The 17891-nt window shown below is 59.6% G+C and overlaps 2 protein-coding genes and 1 non-coding gene across 5 annotated transcripts; 1 reads left to right on the top strand and 2 right to left on the bottom strand.

Annotated features, from left to right (window-relative positions):
* Positions 1–157: 157 nt before the first annotated feature.
* On the bottom strand, positions 158–6591 carry TAF12 (TATA-box binding protein associated factor 12). Of its 3 annotated transcripts, none has more exons than XM_027705852.1 (7): positions 6508–6591; positions 5333–5478; positions 3510–3761; positions 2385–2462; positions 1529–1643; positions 1290–1378; positions 158–624 (listed from the first exon to the last, which is right to left on the bottom strand). In XM_027705852.1, exons 2-7 carry the CDS (start codon positions 5399–5401, stop codon positions 589–591), a joined length of 639 nt encoding a protein of 212 aa, XP_027561653.1. In that variant the 5' UTR covers positions 5402–5478; positions 6508–6591; the 3' UTR covers positions 158–588. The 3 variants fall into 3 exon arrangements, with proteins under 3 accessions (XP_027561653.1, XP_027561655.1, XP_027561654.1); XM_027705854.1 differs by lacking the exon at positions 6508–6591 and adding an exon at positions 4299–4641 and having other exon boundaries at positions 5333–5351; XM_027705853.1 differs by lacking the exon at positions 5333–5478.
* Positions 6592–6962: 371 nt separating this feature from the next.
* LOC113978727 lies at positions 6963–7090 on the top strand. Its single transcript, XR_003537640.1, has one exon. It is a non-coding gene; the product is annotated as a U11 spliceosomal RNA (small nuclear RNA).
* A 732-nt stretch (positions 7091–7822) lies between these two features.
* On the bottom strand, positions 7823–17342 carry LOC113978724 (discoidin, CUB and LCCL domain-containing protein 1-like). Its single transcript, XM_027705883.1, has 15 exons — positions 17264–17342; positions 14996–15217; positions 12339–12476; positions 11885–11936; positions 11627–11699; positions 11372–11505; positions 11214–11251; positions 10897–11091; positions 10135–10256; positions 9885–10053; positions 9685–9777; positions 9427–9517; positions 9233–9270; positions 8955–9071; positions 7823–8212 (listed from the first exon to the last, which is right to left on the bottom strand). Exons 1-15 carry the CDS (start codon positions 17340–17342, stop codon positions 7848–7850), a joined length of 1926 nt encoding a protein of 641 aa, XP_027561684.1. The 3' UTR covers positions 7823–7847.
* Positions 17343–17891: the final 549 nt, after the last annotated feature.

Genomic DNA, 17891 nt, shown 5'->3' with positions numbered 1-17891 from the left:
ACTGGATGATCCCTGTGAGTCCCTTCCAGCTCAGGATATTCCATGATTCTGCTCCCTTTAAATCCCCAGGAGATCTCCCACCAGGACAGCAGCAGTGACACAACCCCTGCCACCCCTCTGCAGTGCTGCCTGAAGAGCACGAGCCCGTGTCAGGAGCTTAGATTAATAATTTCTTTATTCATGTAAAACAAACGCAAGTATTTATATAAACACTGACATTACAAAGTACTGGAGCAGGAAGGAGGAAACAAAAACCTCTACAGATGCTTCTAATACTGTCCCACACACGACCAAACGCTCTGTCCCTTGGGTAATCAATCACTTGTACGAGAAACCACTTTCAAGTCACAAATAAAAGTCTCTCCTTGAGATACGTCGCACTCTGAGGAGGAACGAGGAAAGGGGCAGAGAGTGTTTTTGGCAGATCTCCTCGTAGAGTCAAGATATTGCTGCACCATTAATAAAAAATAGATGCTTCTCTGTAAAGCACTAAAAAAAAACATCCCACGGGTGACATCGTGGAGGCTTCAGTGGAGAGGCAAAATATCCCAAACTGCACTGGCGGCGTCTCCCGGCTCTGCCCAGGGGCTATTTCTTGGTGGTTTTGCGGATCAGTGCCATCCTCTGCAACAAGGAAAGGGAAAAATGTGGGAAGCTGAGCAGCTCAGAGCAGGTGACTGCCCAAACCAGCTGCAGCCGTGCAGGAGCGAGGCATCCCGGGTGCTCCGGGGACGCTGCCTGACCTGCTCCCACACAGGTCTGTCAGGTCTGCTGGAATCCTAATGGGGTCCCAGGCTGGAGCCAGAGGAGAAGGAAGTGTCTGTGCTGCTCCACTTGGCACCCCGGGGCAGTGGGATCAAACCCCACCTCGAGGCCCCCCCTCTGTGCCCAGTGGGAGCTGCAGCATCACCCAGGAACCCTCCAGCTCCTTTCTGGTTCTGACTGTGCACTTCAAAAGCAATGGATTAATTCAGTTTAAAGCAAAATTAAGGGTGTCTTCAGTCCCTTTGCACAAAGACAGAGACAAATCTGCCAGGGGCAGCTGAGAAGTGCCTGTGTGCAGCTCCCAGCTGGTTTTAACCCTCCCAAGCTGGGCTGTCCCTCAGACTTGTGCTCTTAGGGCACAGCCAACACTGCAGAGGAGCCACAGCAACCTCAACCCTTTCTCCACTAACAGGCCAGGAGGCTCTGGGAGTCATTTCAAGCCCAAACCACTTGAAGGAGGCCACAATTTCACCACCTTCCCCATATCAGCCACGTGATTCCCAGCGTTGTGAGGGCTCCTTTACCTGTTTGTGAGCTTCTGTAGTGCAGGCTTTTTTGTAGGGCCTGATTTCTTCAGAACCAAAGCCCGGGATCCACATGTTCCACTGGCGCTCTGGAATCACAGAAGGCTTTGGGTTGGGAGGGACCATAGAGCTCATCCAGCTCCAACGATGCTTTATCCAGCCCAACACCAACAGCCTGACTTCAGGAAGTGCCCCCGGGTCTCAGCTGAGGGGAAAAAATACACGTAAAACTCACTCACCGAGGTGCAACTGGACGTCTTTGACCTCCAGGGTGTTGGACTTGCGGTGCCGCGCGAGCTGGCAGGCGGCGGTGACCACGCTCTCGATGAAGTCATCGGCGATCTGCAGCAGCATCTGTGGGGAACAAGGGCCATGGCCAGCCTGGTCAGCTCAAATCATGTGGGGGGGATGAAAATGAGCCCTCAGAAGTTGGTATTTAGAAGCGTGGAATGCTCCAAGTTGGAAGGGACCCGCAGGGATTATGGAATCCAACTCCTGGCCCTGCACAGACACCCCAACAATCCCACCCTGTCCCTCAGAGCAGTGTCCAAACCCTCCTGGAGCTCTGGCAGCCTTGGGGCTGTGCCCACTGCCCTGGGGAGCCTGGGCAGTGCCCAACCAGCCTCTGGGGGAAGAACCTTTCCCTGAGATCCAACCTGAGCCTGCCCTGACACAGCTCCAGCCGTTCCCTGGGTCCTGTCCCTGCTCCCCCCAGAGCAGAGATCGGAGCTGCCCCTCGGGAGGAGCTGCAGCCCCCCCTGAGCTCTGCCCTCAGCCTGCTCTGCTCCAGCTGGACACACCAAGTGCCCTCAGCCACTCCTCATATGGCCTCTCCAGACCCTTCACCACCTCAGTGTCTCTCGTTTATGTCCCTCTATTATGGCTTTGTATCTTTTCTATATCGTGGTGCCCCACACTGTATTTCCCCCAGGACTGTATTTCACAGCTTTTTGCAACAGAGCCATTTTGGCACAGGGAGACAGGGATGGCTGAAGGCTGCAGGAGAATAGAGAGGTGTCAAATGAATCGTGAAAATGTCTCTGAAAATACCCAGATTAGCTCTTTCTGCAGCCCCTGCCATGGGTTGGTACCCACCTCCTCCACATCTTCATCCAGCTGCTCGTTGGGATCCACCTCACGCACCAGGTCCTGCAATTTCTTCTTGGTTAAAACCTGAGGGTGTGAGAGAAGAAGAAGGATTTACTGCCCTGCTCCAGCAAAGCAGCAGCACAGCCACAAACACCCCCTCCCCCGTGCCCCCAGGGCCCGAGTCACACTGTTGACACAGTCTATCAGCTCAGGAATGGCAGGGATAAGGAATATCAGGTGTTAAGGAGTCATTTTGGAGCACCAGGGGTTGCTCTGGGCAGAAAGGGGAAGCAGCAGCCAGGATAAATATCTCCAGCACCAAACTGGCACGAAAATGCTGCTGGCAAGGGTGGGGGAAAAGCAAAACTACAGGTTTTAAGAGGAAGACAGCAAGTGTAAGCAACATATCAGTGACTAAAGCTGTGCTCAGGACACGAGGGAAGTATTTCCATGGCTCTAGTGCTTATCAGCTTTAGTGCTTCTCATGGAAAACAGAGATAGGTGAGTGCTGGGTTATCCCAGGGCAGCATCCAAACGTGGCAGGGAGCAGAAACCACACCAGGCTTGACCAACAGGATGCTGAGTCTTAAAAGATCTGGATGGAAGTTGTCAGCCTGCTCGGGTGATCCAGGCACAGGTGGGAAATTCCTGCCTTTCCTGGTTCCCTCACTGCTGTGCCTGTGTTTGTGGGGGGGTCTGGTGCAATTCCTGAGAGTCCCAGTGAAGCCATCAGGGAGCAATCCCAGGGCAGCAGCTTGTTTCATGCACATCAAAGCCTCCAAAGGTTGGAAGGGACCTTAAACCCACCTTATTCCACCCCCTGCCATGGGCAGGGACACCTTCCACTAGCCCAGGTTGCTTCAAGCCCCATCCAATCTGGCCTTGGACACTTCCAGGGAAGCCACAGCTTCCCTGTGCCTCAACACCCATTTTCCTGAGACTGCAAAACCCACAGCATCCATTCCACCGGCCTGGAAGCAGCTGGAAGAACTCCAGGAGGAAGTTCTGCTCACTCAGTAACTGATACTTTAACAGACACAAAGTATTTGCTGGTGATTTAAGGAGAGAGAACAGAGCCAGGGGCAGGGCTGAGCATCATCCCTGTTGTCCTGGAGTCAGGGATGGAATTACCTGGTTGCTCTCAGGGCTGAGCCTGCCCCCTCCACTGGGTGTTCCAGGCATCTTGGCCACGGTGGTGCTGTTGGCCATGGAGCTCTGGGGGGGGGTGCTGGCTGGCTCTGGCTTGATGGAGGAGAAGTTGGAGAGGTTGATCAAGGTAGAAGGGCCAAACTGGTTCATAATCTGCTGGGCTTTAGATTTTAGGTCATAAAGCTTGTCCAGGTCCTGCTTCTTCTTGGGGTTGTGGGGACCCAAACCAATCAACTGGGAAAGGAAAGGAGAGCCAAGGTTAGAGGCAGAGAGGGAGTTCAGTGGGGTCTTTGTCCTGAGAAAACTGGAGTTTATAGGATATTGGGAGTCTCTGGACACAGCAAGAAGTGAGAAGTGATGTTTAAGTAGACGAGAAAACCTTCCCTGGTGTGTGGAAAATGAAGTTTCCCAGAAGCACAGGCCAGTGACAGCAGCACTGACCCACCCACCCACTCACCCCTCGGGCTGAACCCCCCACTCCCACCCCGTTCAAGGCCTTCCTGAACCCACTTTCCACAGCCAGCTTTGAGGAACAGGCCACACAGAGCAGATTTAAGTGCAGCAGCACAGGATCCCTCATCTCCACACTCCAGGGGTCTCAGGAGAAGGCAGAGCTCAGCCTCCCTGGAGTCTCATTTTTGGCAGCACCACGCCGCCAGCCCGGCCTGCAGCGACCCCTCCACGTGGGACTGACAACAGCGGGTCCATTTTGGGTGCTGAGAGCAGAGTTTGGGAGCTCAGAGGGGCAGGAACACGTGTGTGTGCCCACACCTGCCCATCGTTCCTCCTGCACTGGGCAACCAACAGCCACAGGAAAAGGACTGGGATTTACGGAGCTCCTAAAGGTGAACCAGAAGTGGGCTGTGGTTACACAGATCCTCCAGGTGCCTGAAGTTTCTCAGGTTGTTGGTCACAGACTGACCAGCTCCTCCTCTGTTCCACGGCTGGGAGGCTCTAAAGCCCAGGCTGGGTGAAGTTTTGCTCTGTCCTCACTGCTCCACGACAGGAAACTCATCCAAACCCTGCACCTCCCACTGCCACAACCACAACGGGCAGCAGGGATGGGCCTGTCACAGGGAAGGAGAGTTCAGGGAATGGTTTGATGGCAAAATCCCTTGTGGAGGGGACACAGGTGGGTGAAAAGCAGCAGCTGAGGCCGAACTTACAAAAGAAGAGTTTGTTTAACCAGCTTTACAGGACGTTCACACACAGTGTCTGCCCCCTGAGCCACAAACAGACATTTCCCCCTCATCAGAGCAAGCCTGGTTAGTCTGGATTAGTTAAACCCACACCAGAAAGCACACGGGAACACTCAGAGGCAGCTGCTTTAGTGCTTCACTCCAAGGCACACTCATGCACCTGCAGACAGGGATTTATACCCCAGACACCCTCCTGCACTGCCCTCAGCAAGTCTCCAGCTCAGTTTTAACTGGATTAACGATGGAAAACCACGGCACTCACACCCTGAACCCCCTCAGCTGCGCTTGGGGCCAAGGAGCTCAGCACAAGACCAGGAGGGACCTCCCGTCTTGGTTTTAGCTGGAGCTCGTCTCAGGCTGTTCACCCCACTCCTCACTTCCCAAATCCACCCAGCAGGAATTCCTGCCCACCATGCAGGGCAGGGAGCACCCAAACCCCGGGGCAGAAAGCCCCAGAACCCTCAGGGAGAAGCATAAAGTGGTTTTGCTGGTTTATTCCCAGATCCTACCGCACCCTCCATGTGCTGCCAAGATCCCTGGACACAAAACCCGCGGGATGAGCAGGTTCCCAGGGCAAATCCCACATGCCAGCCCCGTTTTACTTACAGCTATCTGAGTGTCTAGATCTTTAATTACATCAGCAACTGCTGTGGGCCCAGAGGGTGCAGAGGCCATGGCCCACAGCCTTCCCAGGGCGTCACCAGCCAGCAGGACCTACTCTGGCTTCCTCCTCTTCCACACAACTCTCAATCCTACAGGAACACCAGATATTTTTTTTGGTATCACCCATCCTTTATACGTTGCTGAGAGGAAGTAGTTTCACATGTTGTCCTCACTACAGGGCCAAAGGTTTCTCTGACAGATCACACAGTGGCTGCTGCAGAGGAGGAGCATCCCACAGGATCCTGAAGAAATATATGGCCAAGTTCCTCCTTTTTCTGCCAGGAAATGGGAGTATCCTGGTGTCTGCTGGCGTGCAGGTGAGCCCAGGCCCCACAGCAGCAGGTCCCTCCAGGGTAAGAGGAGATTTGGGGGCAGTGACAACTGGGACTGGTTCAGCTCTGGGGCAGCACAGGGTTATAGCTGCAACTAAAATCCATGTTAATGCCAAACAGCACATTCCCTGGAGGGCTCAGGGGGCTCCCATTTCCATCAATCACAATGATTTTCACATCTAAATACAACCACAGAATCATGGAATGGTTTGGCCTGGAAGGGATCCTAAAGACCACTCAGTCCCACCCCCTGCCATGGGCAGGGACACCTTCTACCAGCCCAGGTTGCTCCAAGCCCCGTCCAACCTGGCCTTGGACACTTCCAGGGATACAGGGGCAGCCACAGCTTCTCTGGGCAACTTGTGTCAGGGCCTCCCCACCCTCACAGGGAACAATTTCTCCCCAATATCCCATCTAATCCTGCCCTCTGGCAGTGGGAAGTCATTCCCCCTTGTCCTGTCCCTCCATCCCTTGTCCCAAGTCCCTCTCCAGCTCTCCTGGAGCCCCTTTAGGCACTGGAAAGGGCTCTAAGTTCTCCCTGGAGCCTTCCCTCCTCCAGGCTGAACACCCCCAGCTCTCAGCACTCACCACCCCTACGGGGATGGGACCGAACCCCCTCCCCGTACTGAGCGCGCCGGGCGCCGCGGGGGCAGCGCGAAGGTCACCGAACGCCACCGGCACCGCGCAGCGCGCCCGCCCCGGGGCTCCCTCCCGCACTTGCAGCCGTGTGGAGCCCCCCGGAGGCTCCGTGAATCCCGCCCCGGTCCCCCCCCGTACCCCGCGTACCTCCCCATGACCCGCGGTCGCTCCGAGGCCCTGCCGCGCTCCCTCCGCCGACACCGGGGCAGCGCTTCCGCTTCCGGGCGCGCCTCCGCCAATCGGGGGCGCGTCCGCCCCTGCGCGCGCGCGCCTCCGTCAATCGGGAGCGCGTCCGCCCGTGCGCGCGCCGAGGCGCTCCCGCCAGAGGCGGCCCCCCCCCTTCCCAACTCCGAGCTGCCGCGGGGGAAGGGGAGCGTGCCCGGCATGCACCGCGCGGTTTGCATGGCGCCGGCGATCGCAAACGGCGCTCCTTTTCAGGGGAAAAGCAGCACAAATGGCGAAAATAAAGGGACAAGCGTATGGGGAAAGGATGACGGAACAGAGGTACACGCATTGTTTAAGTCGGTCGTTCCCGTGCCTCGCCCTGAGCTCAGCGGTGCTCCGGCGCTTTGCCGTGGGGGGCGGGCGCGGATGTAGCTCTTAAAAAGGGCTTCTGCCGTGCGTGGCACGGGGGGGCCTCGCGCCGCCCCCGCGGAATCGACATCAAGAGATTTCGGAAGCACAATTTTTGTGAGGGGGGTCGCCGGTAACCGCCCGTTCCGGCGCCCCGGCACCAATGCTGTGGAACGGCAGAGATGGGGGGGGAAGAAGAACGAGGGCTGGGTCACTGCGGTGGCTCCGGGAGTGCCCCAATGGGCCGGAGCCGCGGCCACCCCTCGGTATCGGGCGGTGCCTGCGGTACCAGGACTGGCGGGACGGGACGGACCATTGTTGTGACATCACGAACGTGTGGGACGGTCCCTGTGACACCCCGGACCAGTGGGTGATGCGGGACGGTCGCTGCGACAGCCCGGGTATGCGGGATGATCCTGGACCGGCAGGATGGTCCCTGTGACATCCCGGGGCATGCGGGATGATCCCGGACCGGCAGGATGGTCCCTGTGACATCCCGGGGCATGCGGGATGATCCTGGAGTGGCAGGATGGTCCCTGCGACACCCCAGGCGTGCGACACCGATCGCTGTGACACCGCAGACGGGCAGGAGCAGAAGGACCATCCCTATGACACCCCGGACGGGTGGGACGGTCCCTGTGACACCCTGAACCGGTGGGAGCAGAGGGACCATCACGGTGATGCCTCAGAACGGAGGGACCACCCCTGTGACACCCCGGACCCACTGGGTGATCCAGGATGATTGCTGTGACACCCCGGACCAGTGGGAGGAGCACATACATACATCTATCTATATAAATATATAATATATATATATTTAAATAGGATTATTCTTAAAAAAGCCCTCCGGGGACCGCGGGGAAGCTCCCTGCCCCGCACATCCCCCTCCCCTCCCGGTACCGTGCTCCCCCTCCTCACAAGGCTTCGTGATACACGTGTGCGAGGGGACAGTCCCCGCGGGACCCCTCGGGGCAGGGGCTGCCAGTCCGCTCCTCCCCGGGCCGCGGGGCGGGGGTCCGGTACCGCACCGGGGGGCACCCGGGGGGCCCCGCGATGCCGCAGGGGCTGCGGCGCGTCCCGGGGGGCTCGGGCTCGCTGAAGGGTGTGGCGTACTCGGGCTCCGGGGGCAGCGGCTCCGCGTACTCGTGGTGCTTCCCCGGCACGTCGTAGTGGCTCAGGACCAGCGGCAGCGTGTAGCCCTCGTCCAGGAGCGGCTTGAAGGTGGAGGGACCCGTCTGGCTGCTGGGGCTCACCTGCACCAGGTCTGGCTCGGCGTACTCTGAAATGGGGCTGCGCGGTCAGGGGGTTGTGGGGCTGGGACAGGTGGGTGGGATGGGTTGAAAAAGTGGGTGCGTTTGGACCCCCGGGGCTGGGAAAAGCTGTGCCAAAACCAGGGGCAGGATGGCCACCCCATGGACCCCACATCCCTCTGCCCCAGTACAGAGAAGGGCTCCTGGTGCCACCTGGCCACCCTCCAATACCCACGGCTGTGATTGAGATGGAATTTATTATTATTATTATTATTATTATTATTATTATTATTATTACAACTACTGCTACTACCATCTGCTATTATTGTTGTTATTAATATTATTATCATTGTTATTTATCATCCTTATTATTAATGTTGTTCTTATTATTTATTATTATAGCTGTTATTTATTACCCATATCATTGTTATTGTTGTTCTTATTATTTATTATTAGTATAGTTATTGCTGTAATTATTATTATCATTGTTACCATTGTTATTATCCTTATTTATTATTTATTATTATTTATTACTGTTTATTATTCTTTTATTATTCTGTTGTTATTATTATTGTTACTACTACTACTATTATAAAATAATAAGCCCCAACAGGGTCTCCCTTTTGCATAGGACTGTGATGCAGGAGGGGTTGGACCAGAACGGGAAGGGGAGAGGAAGGGACACCCCAGAGTGTCCCCAGGGTGCAGTGGGGGAGACACAGCCCTGACTCTGGGCTGGGGGACCTGTTTGCCCCCCACTGTCCCTGTTACCTGGGGAATGGGTCCGGCTGAGGTCTCCTGGTGCAGGTGCCGTGGGGAAGGAGGCCAGGCTGGGGGGCTGCAGGCTCTGCAGGGAGCACACCTGGCTCGACTCCAGCTTGGGGTACCCTGGGCAGGGAGCAGAAACCCCTGTTTGTCACAGGCTGTCACCTGGACAGGTCCCTCCAGGAAGGGGATGGCTCTGGGCTCAGCAGCAGCACCAGTTAAACCAGCTGCACCCTGTGGCCCACAGGACTCCTGGTTCTGGGGAGGGCTTGGGGACCCTTTACCTTTTGTGATCCCACAGTTCAGCTCTGCTGCTGATTTCCTGCCAAGGGGAGAAGCAAGATGGGCTGAGGGGTCCCAGGCACCCCGTGCCCACCATCACCCACCTCCTCACACCCACTGAGTGAGCAGCTGAATGAAGCTGCCACATTTTGGGAAGGTGATGCTGGGTAAAAGCAGGGGGCAGGATGGGACCCACCTTTTCCTGTGGCAGAGGAAAGCCAGGAGCAGGAGGATGGAGCAGAGGAGCACGAAGCCACCAATGAGCAGCATCACCAGCAGCGTGGAGCCTGGGGAGGGAGGGCACATCAGCCCATCCCACCCCTCTGCACCCAGGGGTGCCAGGAGCCCACCCGGGGCCCCCAGAAGAGAAAATCATTGTGTCGTCACAGGGGGATGAAGCCCCAGTGGCACCAGGAGCACCACCAGACGATGCTGTGCCCCCCATGGCACCCACCTGCCTTCTCTGGGTCCAGGGCGATGCCAGGGATTGGGGTGTGGGTGGACAGGCGGCTGGTGGGCACAGGGACCTCCTTGGGGACACTGGGCACTGCGAGGCAGAGCGGGGACTGTGACTGTGGGACCAGCACCGGGGAGGCAGCGGTCCCGGGAGGGATGTTTGGGATGGGGAGTGTGGGATCCTCGGGAAGGGCTCACCATAGGGCCGGGGTGCACGGACCCGTGCCAGGGGGCAGCCCACCAGGGCCACCTTGAGGGCCACATGCTGGTGCCACCTCTGGGGTGTGACACGGACGTAGCGGGCGACGATGGGGGGGATGAAGGCGTTGGAGACCTCCCCGTGGCTGTCGGCGTTTCCTTCAAAGACCTGGAGAGGGCAAAGAGGTACCAAAGCTGAATATCCACAGGCAGGGGGTCTCAGCCCCTCTGCTGTCCCCTCCATGCCCACCTTGTCCTCCTGGCTGGCACTGCCCCTGTAGGGTTTCCAGTTCTTTCCGTCGCGGCTGGAGGAGACCCGGTAGGACGTCACGTAGTAGTCGTGCTGCTCGGAGGAGCCCTTTGTGATGATGCCTGTGGGTGCAGGAGGGGGGTCCCCGCTGTCAGTCACGGGGTGTGGGGCTGGGGAAGAGCTTGGGGCAGGGCTGGAATAACCCCCATCTCTTGGACATCCACACCCCAGCTGGGAAAGGACGAGGAGGGCAGGACATCACCCGGTGGAGGGGGGTCCCTCTGACCCCGGGAGGGGGTTTGGGTGGCAGATTCCAGTGCGGGACCTCCCCCCCACTCTGCCCCCAGCAGCCGATAACCTCCAACCCCGGCTGCCAGCCCTGCATTCCTCCCTCCTCCAGCCTCCGGGCGGACAATGTGCCCATTTTCCTGGCCGGCCGCCGGCGCACAAAGCCCCCGCTCTGGGCAGGCTCCGAAGCATAAAAGGCGCTCGCTGGCACCAGATGCAAGAGCATAATATTAACTTGTTCGTCCCAGAAACTGCTGCGGATGAAGGGAGGGGGGGAAGGGACAAAAAGGGGGACTGGGCATAGCCAGGGGGGGATTGATTTGCTCTGTATCCCAGTAAAAACATGACACAAGGAGCTCCAGTGCGTCCTGGGAGTTGTGGGGGTGCGGTTTTGTGGGGATCATTGGGGCTGGCACTGTGTCACCACAGCGGTCAGGGTGGAGCGGGGACATGGGCAGCTGTTGTCCCCCTCACCTGTGACATTCCTGCGGGTGCCCAGGTCCAGCTCCAGCCAGGCGGTCTCAGCGCTGGGTTCGGCTGCCCAGGAGTGGCCGGCAGTGCCAAGTGCTGCCCGTTCGGCCACCCAGGCCCTGACCTGGCCCAGCACATCCACCTCGTGCCACCAGGATGAGGCGTTGAAGGCGGCCACCTCCAGCGCATCGTCACAGGCTGGGGACAGGAGGTGGCAGGCTGGGAACTCAGGACCCCCAACCAGGCATGGCATGGGGGTGGCACTGGGACTGGCAGCCCAATTAGCGCCTTAAATTCAGGGGGAATGGGACAAAAAATACCTTTGTGGAATATGAGTCGCTTCTCGGAGAGGGATCCCCTGTGGGGAGGGAAGCAGGGGCAGCATCAGGCTGGTGAACAAACTCTGGAGGGGTTTGCAATCGAGGGCTGGCAGTTCCGTGTGACAGCCGGGCGTGGGGTGCAGCCCCTGCTCACCCACCTTTTGGAGTGGAGCCCGTTGGCAAAGGCTGACTCATAGAGCGTGATCCCCTTCTCCCGGGACAGCGTGACCTGCCCGCCCAGCTCGTCCGCGATCACCCCGGCGTGCACGGCGGCCTTGCACAGCACCGAGGTCTGTGGGGAGCAGGGCGTCACAGCAGCCCCCACGGGGCACCCCGAGGCCCAACCCACCCCCTGAGGGCTGCTGGGGGTGCCAGGCAGTGGCCACACGTGCTGGGGACTGTCCCACACTTACGTCCCGGTAGCCCTGGCTGGGGTTGCCCCAGATGTCCCCATGGATGTCCTTGCAGCCCGCGGGGCAGTAAACGCTGAAACGTATGGCAAGGGGGGGTCAGGGCTTGCTCTGCCCCTCTTCACACCCTCTCTGTTCCCCATCCCACACAGCTGCACCCCAAGAGCCCCGGGAGAGGGATGGGGATGAAACCAGGGCTGATAGGGACTGCTGGAGTGGGGGACACCAAAGCAGGACCACTCACCCCTCCCGACCACTCACCTGATGTGCTCCTGGGTGTAGTGGGTGCCTCGAACCAGGCAGGAGACCAGGTCTGCAAGGCAGGGACACCCCAGGGTGAGGGACCCCCACCCACCCCACAACACCCACCCACCTCTGCCCAAGGGCACCCCATTCTCGTGCCCTTCCCAACCAAATCCTGCTCCATGTTTGGGTTTTCCCCCCCCACCCCCATGTCTGGAGGGGCAGGGAGAGGTGGCCCCTTGGTCCCTGCAGCCATGCCACCATCTAGAGTGGCTCTGTTTGATATTGGCCACCTGCCCTGGGGGTCTCCCAAGTTGTGCCCCCAGCCAGGGAGAACATGGATATTCAGGGCGATGGGAGCCCACCCAGGGATCAGCAAGGAGCTCCCTCCACCTCAGGCCGTGCCCCCCTCCATGGGCCAAGACACATCCTGGGGGAGGTCTCTGCACCCCCAGGGGATGCCCCCCCTCACCTGGGTGCTGAGAGGTGGCGTAGGACAGGAGGAGGCCTCGCCCCGAGCGGTGGCTGGTGCTGTTGAACAGGACGGTCACAGAGCTGGAGTTTGTCACCAGGAGCGGGGCAGAGGGGACGGAGTTCCTGCAGTAGGGCCCTGCCGGCAGGGACAGGGCCGTGGAGAGGGTTGGGGCTCCCTGGGGACAGGTGAGGGCACACAGACCCCAGGGTTTCACCTCCCCCAGCTCAACCCTCGCCAGGGCTGGGGGAGCTCAGGCATTTAGGTCCCAGGGTTGTCCCACACCCAGGGTGGCCCATCCCCAAGGTAATCCCAGCCCCAGGGTGCTGAAGGGTCCCCATCTTGAGGGTGGCCCCATGCCAAGGGTTGTCCCAGCCCCATGGTGGTCCCACACCCAGGGTGGTCCCATGTCCCAAGGTGGTCCCACACCAGTGTGACCTCATGCCAGGGCAGTCATAGCCCCAGGGCGGCCCCATCCCCAGAGCAGTTACATCCATGCCATGGGAGGACCTGGGGTGCAGCCCCCCCGATTGCCCCCTCCCCACCACACTGTCCCCCCACAGCCACAAGCAGCATGGGCGGGGGGACACAGCCCCCAGGTGAGGGCATGGGAGCTGGACCAGGCTCCTGGGGGGTACCCCAAGATGTCTCCTGGGATGGCATGAGTGGCCGTCAGCCCTCATGGGGACCTGACACCACATTCCCCACTGCCAGGGTTGGCACATGTGGCATCACCCCACGGGACCTCGAAACGGGGGCTGTGTCCCCCTCCCCATCTCCCCTCTCACAGGCGCTGCCAGAGCTGCCTCCTAAATCCCGCCCCCATTTAATCCCCATTAATTTGCAATCTCCATCTCCCTGATTAAAACTTCGGCTTAGCAGGCAGGCGGGTTCCTTAGGGACATCCCTGGTCCCAGCTGGGGACCAGAGGTGGCCCCAATCCCCAGACTGCCATCATCCCACCCCCCCCATCACTCTGCTCTGTGTCACATCCATCATTGGGGTCTTGGGGTGCCCAGAGATGCTTTGAGCAAATGCCATCCTTGTCTTGGGGACACAGAGCTGTGTCCCTGTGTCCCCACGGGACTGGTGGTGACACCTCCCATGGTGACACCACTATGTGGGGTCGTGCCGTGCCTCAGTTTCCCCCACCCTGACTTGCACCCTCCCCCTGCCTGGGGTGAACTGAGAGCCCAGGGGACGTGGGACATGTGTGTGCAGGGATGTCACAGGGTCACAGACATGACAGGATGGGGGGCTTTGCACGATATGCAGATGAGATGCAGATGAGACACGTCCAGATTTCCCACCCCACCCGCCGCCCTGGGTCGCTGCTGCCACGTCTGCACGGATTCTGGGGACACCCTGGGACCCCTTGGCTGAGCCCCAGGGCTGGAGGCTGCCACCCCCACAGGGACCCTGCCACGTCTCCAGGCAGGATCAGGCCAGGGGCCAGACAGCAGGGCTGAGTCAGCGGGATGGAGCCCACGGCTCCCGCCTGCTCCAGCCGCTTCCCGAAAAACATCTGGGACTCCTCAAGGGCCGGCGCCGGCTGTGGGAGAGGGACCCCAGCCCTGCGTGGGGGTCACTGGCACGGCCCTGGTGAGGGCACCCAAAGGGGCTGTGGGTCCCTGGCCACCTCCCCCAGCCCACCAACACCTCTCCCAGCCCCCCAGGAGCATCATCTGGGGATCCCCCTTTCCCACATTGCTCTTGTCTCAGCTGGGCCAGGAGGTCTCTTGGCTTTGGGGACAAACATGTCCCATGGGGGCAGGGACCTCGCGTGCTGTCACCCCTCTGGGTACCAGCCCAGAAAGGGTGAAAGCCCTGGAGAACAGGGAGAATTCCCAGTCCCGGGAGCAGATGTGGGTCCACGCTGGCTCCTTTCCATCCTGTATTTCCCGTCGTGTTCCCTGCCTCTCCCCAGGGCTGCTCCTCCATCCCACCCCACCCATGATGCTTCCCCCTACCCCCTCAAGATGTTTTCCCTGGCACCCATCATGCTCCTGGTGCTGCCAAATCCCTCCAAGACCATTAAATCTCTCTGGGAAAATCCTGGAAGCGCTTGGGCAGTGGCTGGGCCGACGGAATTAATTCATCAGCGGCTGCATCTGGTCCCAACTGGGCATTCCCCCCCTTCCAGCTTGGCAATACCCCCCTCCTAGGTACCCCCTTCCTCAAATACTCCCATGCTCAAATATCTTCCTCCTTGGGTACCCCCCTCCTCAAATATCCCCATTCTCAAATATCTCCCTCCTCGGATGCCCCCTGTATTTGGGTACCCCCCTACTCAGGTACCCCCATCCCCGGACATTCCTCTTCCTTGGATAACCCACTCCTCACATACCCTCAGATAACCCCCTGTTCTTGGGTACTCTCATCCACAGGTATTTCCCTCTTTGGATAACTCCCTCCTCAGACATTCTCCTTCCTTGGATACCCCCATCCTCAGATACCCTGTTCCTCAGATACACCCCTCCTCAAATACCCCCTTCCTTGGATACTCCCTCCTCCACTTCCCATGACAAAACCAGCTAAACCCCCAAATTTCCCCAATACTGTCCCTATGCAGGTCACTGACATCACCCCCCCACCCCACTCACAGCCCCTGGGTGAGCTCTGCCTCAGTTTTCCCCCCCTTGGGACCTCCCCCTTACCATAGGCAGTGCCAGCCTGGGGGTCTGAGAGCAGCAGGGAGCTGTGGGCACAGTGCTCCGAGGGTTCCAGATCCACGTCCCCGAACGCCAGGAGCAGGGAGGAGCCCGGGGGTGCCTGGAGCCGCCAGCGGCACATGGTGTGGTTGGGGTACGTGCCCGGGTAGTTCTTGGAGCTCAAGGTGCCACTGTGGGGTGCCAGCAGCGTGTGGCCACAGCCATTCCCTGTGGAGACACCAGGAAGGGCTCAGCTCCCCGCTGCAGTTTCCCCCCTTGGTGTGACCCCCCCTCAGCACCTTCAAATGGGTTTTCCTAGTCCAAAACATCCTTTTTTGGGGGGATTTTCTGGCTGTTCCCCTGCACTGGGAAGGGGGGGGTACTGGTTCACCAGCAGTGCTTAATTTTCAGGGAAGCATTCAGCAGTAGATCTCCTTTTGAAAATTAAAAAAAAAAAAGGCAAGTAGCACTGCCTTTTAACCAGTTCATCAAGTACCATAACTCCAGACATCTTAGGGGGGAAAGGGAGGGGTTCCTAGATTCACCCCTGGGGGCATCTAGGGATGAAGCTGCCTCAGTTTCTCCCCACAGCCACTCAGCACTTCCAGCTCCACTCTGTCCCCCAGGCCAGGAGAACCCCAATTTGGGGCGACACAAAGGGATTCAAGGAGGAAATACCCCCATCCATGGGGCTGTACAGCACTGGGCAGCCCCCCAGGACCCGCCTTGACCTTGAACACGACCTTGGGCAGCTGCAAACCCACTGCCTCCTTCCCAGGAGGATGCCAGACCCACCACAAAAGGGGCTTTTCTCTGAGCTCACCGCCCCCAGGCACGAGGGAACATCCTGGAAACGAGCTGAAAGCGCCCGGTGTTGGGATCCAGACGGGACTTCTGGGCAGGGTTGGGATGTAGGGAAAGAGGGGAAGCATCGCTCAGCCGCTCTGTGTGGGCTGGGGGCATGTGGGGGTCCAGTGCCCACCCTCTCCCCGCCTCCCCAAAAAGCCGCTGCTCCTGCCAAGCATCCTCCTGGCACAGCCAGAAAGAAAAGGGATGGTGGGCAGGGGTTTGCCCAGCCTTGGCTCCCCTCGCCGTCGCCGGGAGACGGCACAAAGTGCCGGCAAGGGAAAATCCTGCAGGGATGAAAAGGGGGGGCGCCGGAGGTGGAAGATGCCAGCCCCCCCCACAGAGCCCCTTCCCTCCTCCCCAGCCTGTGGGAAGGGCTGGAGGCCAAACTTGGGGGGGGTTTATCCTGTGGGACTGGGAGAAATCCTCAGTTTTCCCTCTGGATGCTGATGGAGCAGAGCTGGGAAGGATCAAATCCTCCAGGACTGAGGGTGGTGGAGGGGCAGTGGGGACCTCAGGGCTGCTGGGACAGTAGCTCCCAGAAGCGCTGCTGTGCCGGGAGAGAGAAATTAGGGGTATTTCGGGGGAGTTTCCAGCAAGGAAAGGCAAAGCTGTTGAGATTCGCATGGAAAACCCTCCCTGCCCAGGACGGCCAGACCCCAGTGAGCCCAGTCAGGGGTCTTGGATGGACCCCCTCCAAGCTCCATCTCCATGCTGGTGGATGCAGAGGAGCTGGGGGGATCCATTCCAGGAAAAAAAAAACACCTCGGGAAAGGAAATCCTTGTTAAAAACATCCCGAGTGTGGCCAGCGCGTGCCGGGAGGGAATGCCAGAGATAAGCCACGCCAGAGATAAGCTGAGAGCTGCAGGCACTCCTGGGAATTCGGCTCCGGAGATGCTCCCGAGGGGCCGGGAATAGCCAAGACAGAACCACGGGGGACTTGCCCTCCCCTCTCCCCCCAAAAAAACCCGTGAATTGCCAAAAAATGTGGAAACTGGGTTTCCGGCGGGTGAGGGCGAAGTCACGGCCGGGCCCCCGCTGGGCTTATTCCTGCCAGGGATTTGTTTGTTTTCTCACAGGATGCAGGAAAGACACAACAGGGCGATGCTCCGGGAAAAGCCCGGCACACTCCCGCCTCCGTCACGCCGCCGGCCCCGGGAAAGCTCCCCCGCGTCCACCAGCGGGTTTCGGATCCGCTGGAAACCCTGTGCAGGATGTGTCCCAAAACTGGATGTGTCCCAAACTTGGGGGATGCAGCGGGATTGTGCCCCAAACTTGGGGGACGCAGCGGGATTGTGCCCCCGGTGATCCCGCCCCGGCCCCGTGCCTCAGTTTCCCCTCGCTGGGAACGCCGCCTCGGATGCCCCGTCCTTGTCTCTCCTCGCTCTGGGATGAGCTGGGGACAAGCGGCACCGGGAAACATCAACTTCGGGATGAGGTCTGGGTGAACATTCCCTCGGGGTCGTCCTGGACCCCGCGGGTGTAAATCCCAGTGCTCCGCGGCATTCCCGGGATGGAGCCGCTGCCCGGCTCTCCTGGCTGCGCACCGGGAGCGCCAGCGATCCTCTTAACCCGGGGATTAGGGGATCCCGGAGAAAGCCCTGGGGGCAGGATGGAGCCGGGACTCCCGGGACCACCGGGACAGGAGGCACCGGGAGTGAGGACAGAGGGAGCGGGGGGAGCAGGACCGGGGTGATGCGGGGAGGGTAGGGGCAGCGGGGAGCTCGTATCGGAGAAGGGGGATGGAGGGGACCCCGTCCCGTCCGGTACCGGGACAGAGAGACGGCAGGGACGCGGATTGGGACCGTGACAGAGAGATGGATGTGCTCCATCCCGTCCGGTACCGGGACAGAGGGATGGAGGGGACTCCGTCCCCGATCGCTGCTGGAGCAGAGGGATGGCAGGAACCTCGGATCGGATCGAGACCGGGGCAAGCACACCGCGAGGACCCTGTCCCGGTGCGCTCCGCTCTGGACACAGCAGGGACCCGTTCCCGGGAGCCCATCCCGGTCCGATCCCGGTCGGGACACAGCGAGGAGCCCGTCCCGGAACTCG

Source organism: Neopelma chrysocephalum, unplaced genomic scaffold, assembly GCF_003984885.1.
Source record: "Neopelma chrysocephalum unplaced genomic scaffold, ASM398488v2 Primary Assembly neopelma1_360, whole genome shotgun sequence".
Taxonomy (NCBI): Eukaryota; Metazoa; Chordata; class Aves; order Passeriformes; family Pipridae; genus Neopelma; species Neopelma chrysocephalum.
Note: the sequence above shows the minus strand (reverse complement) of the source record. Positions and strands in the feature narration are given on the sequence as shown.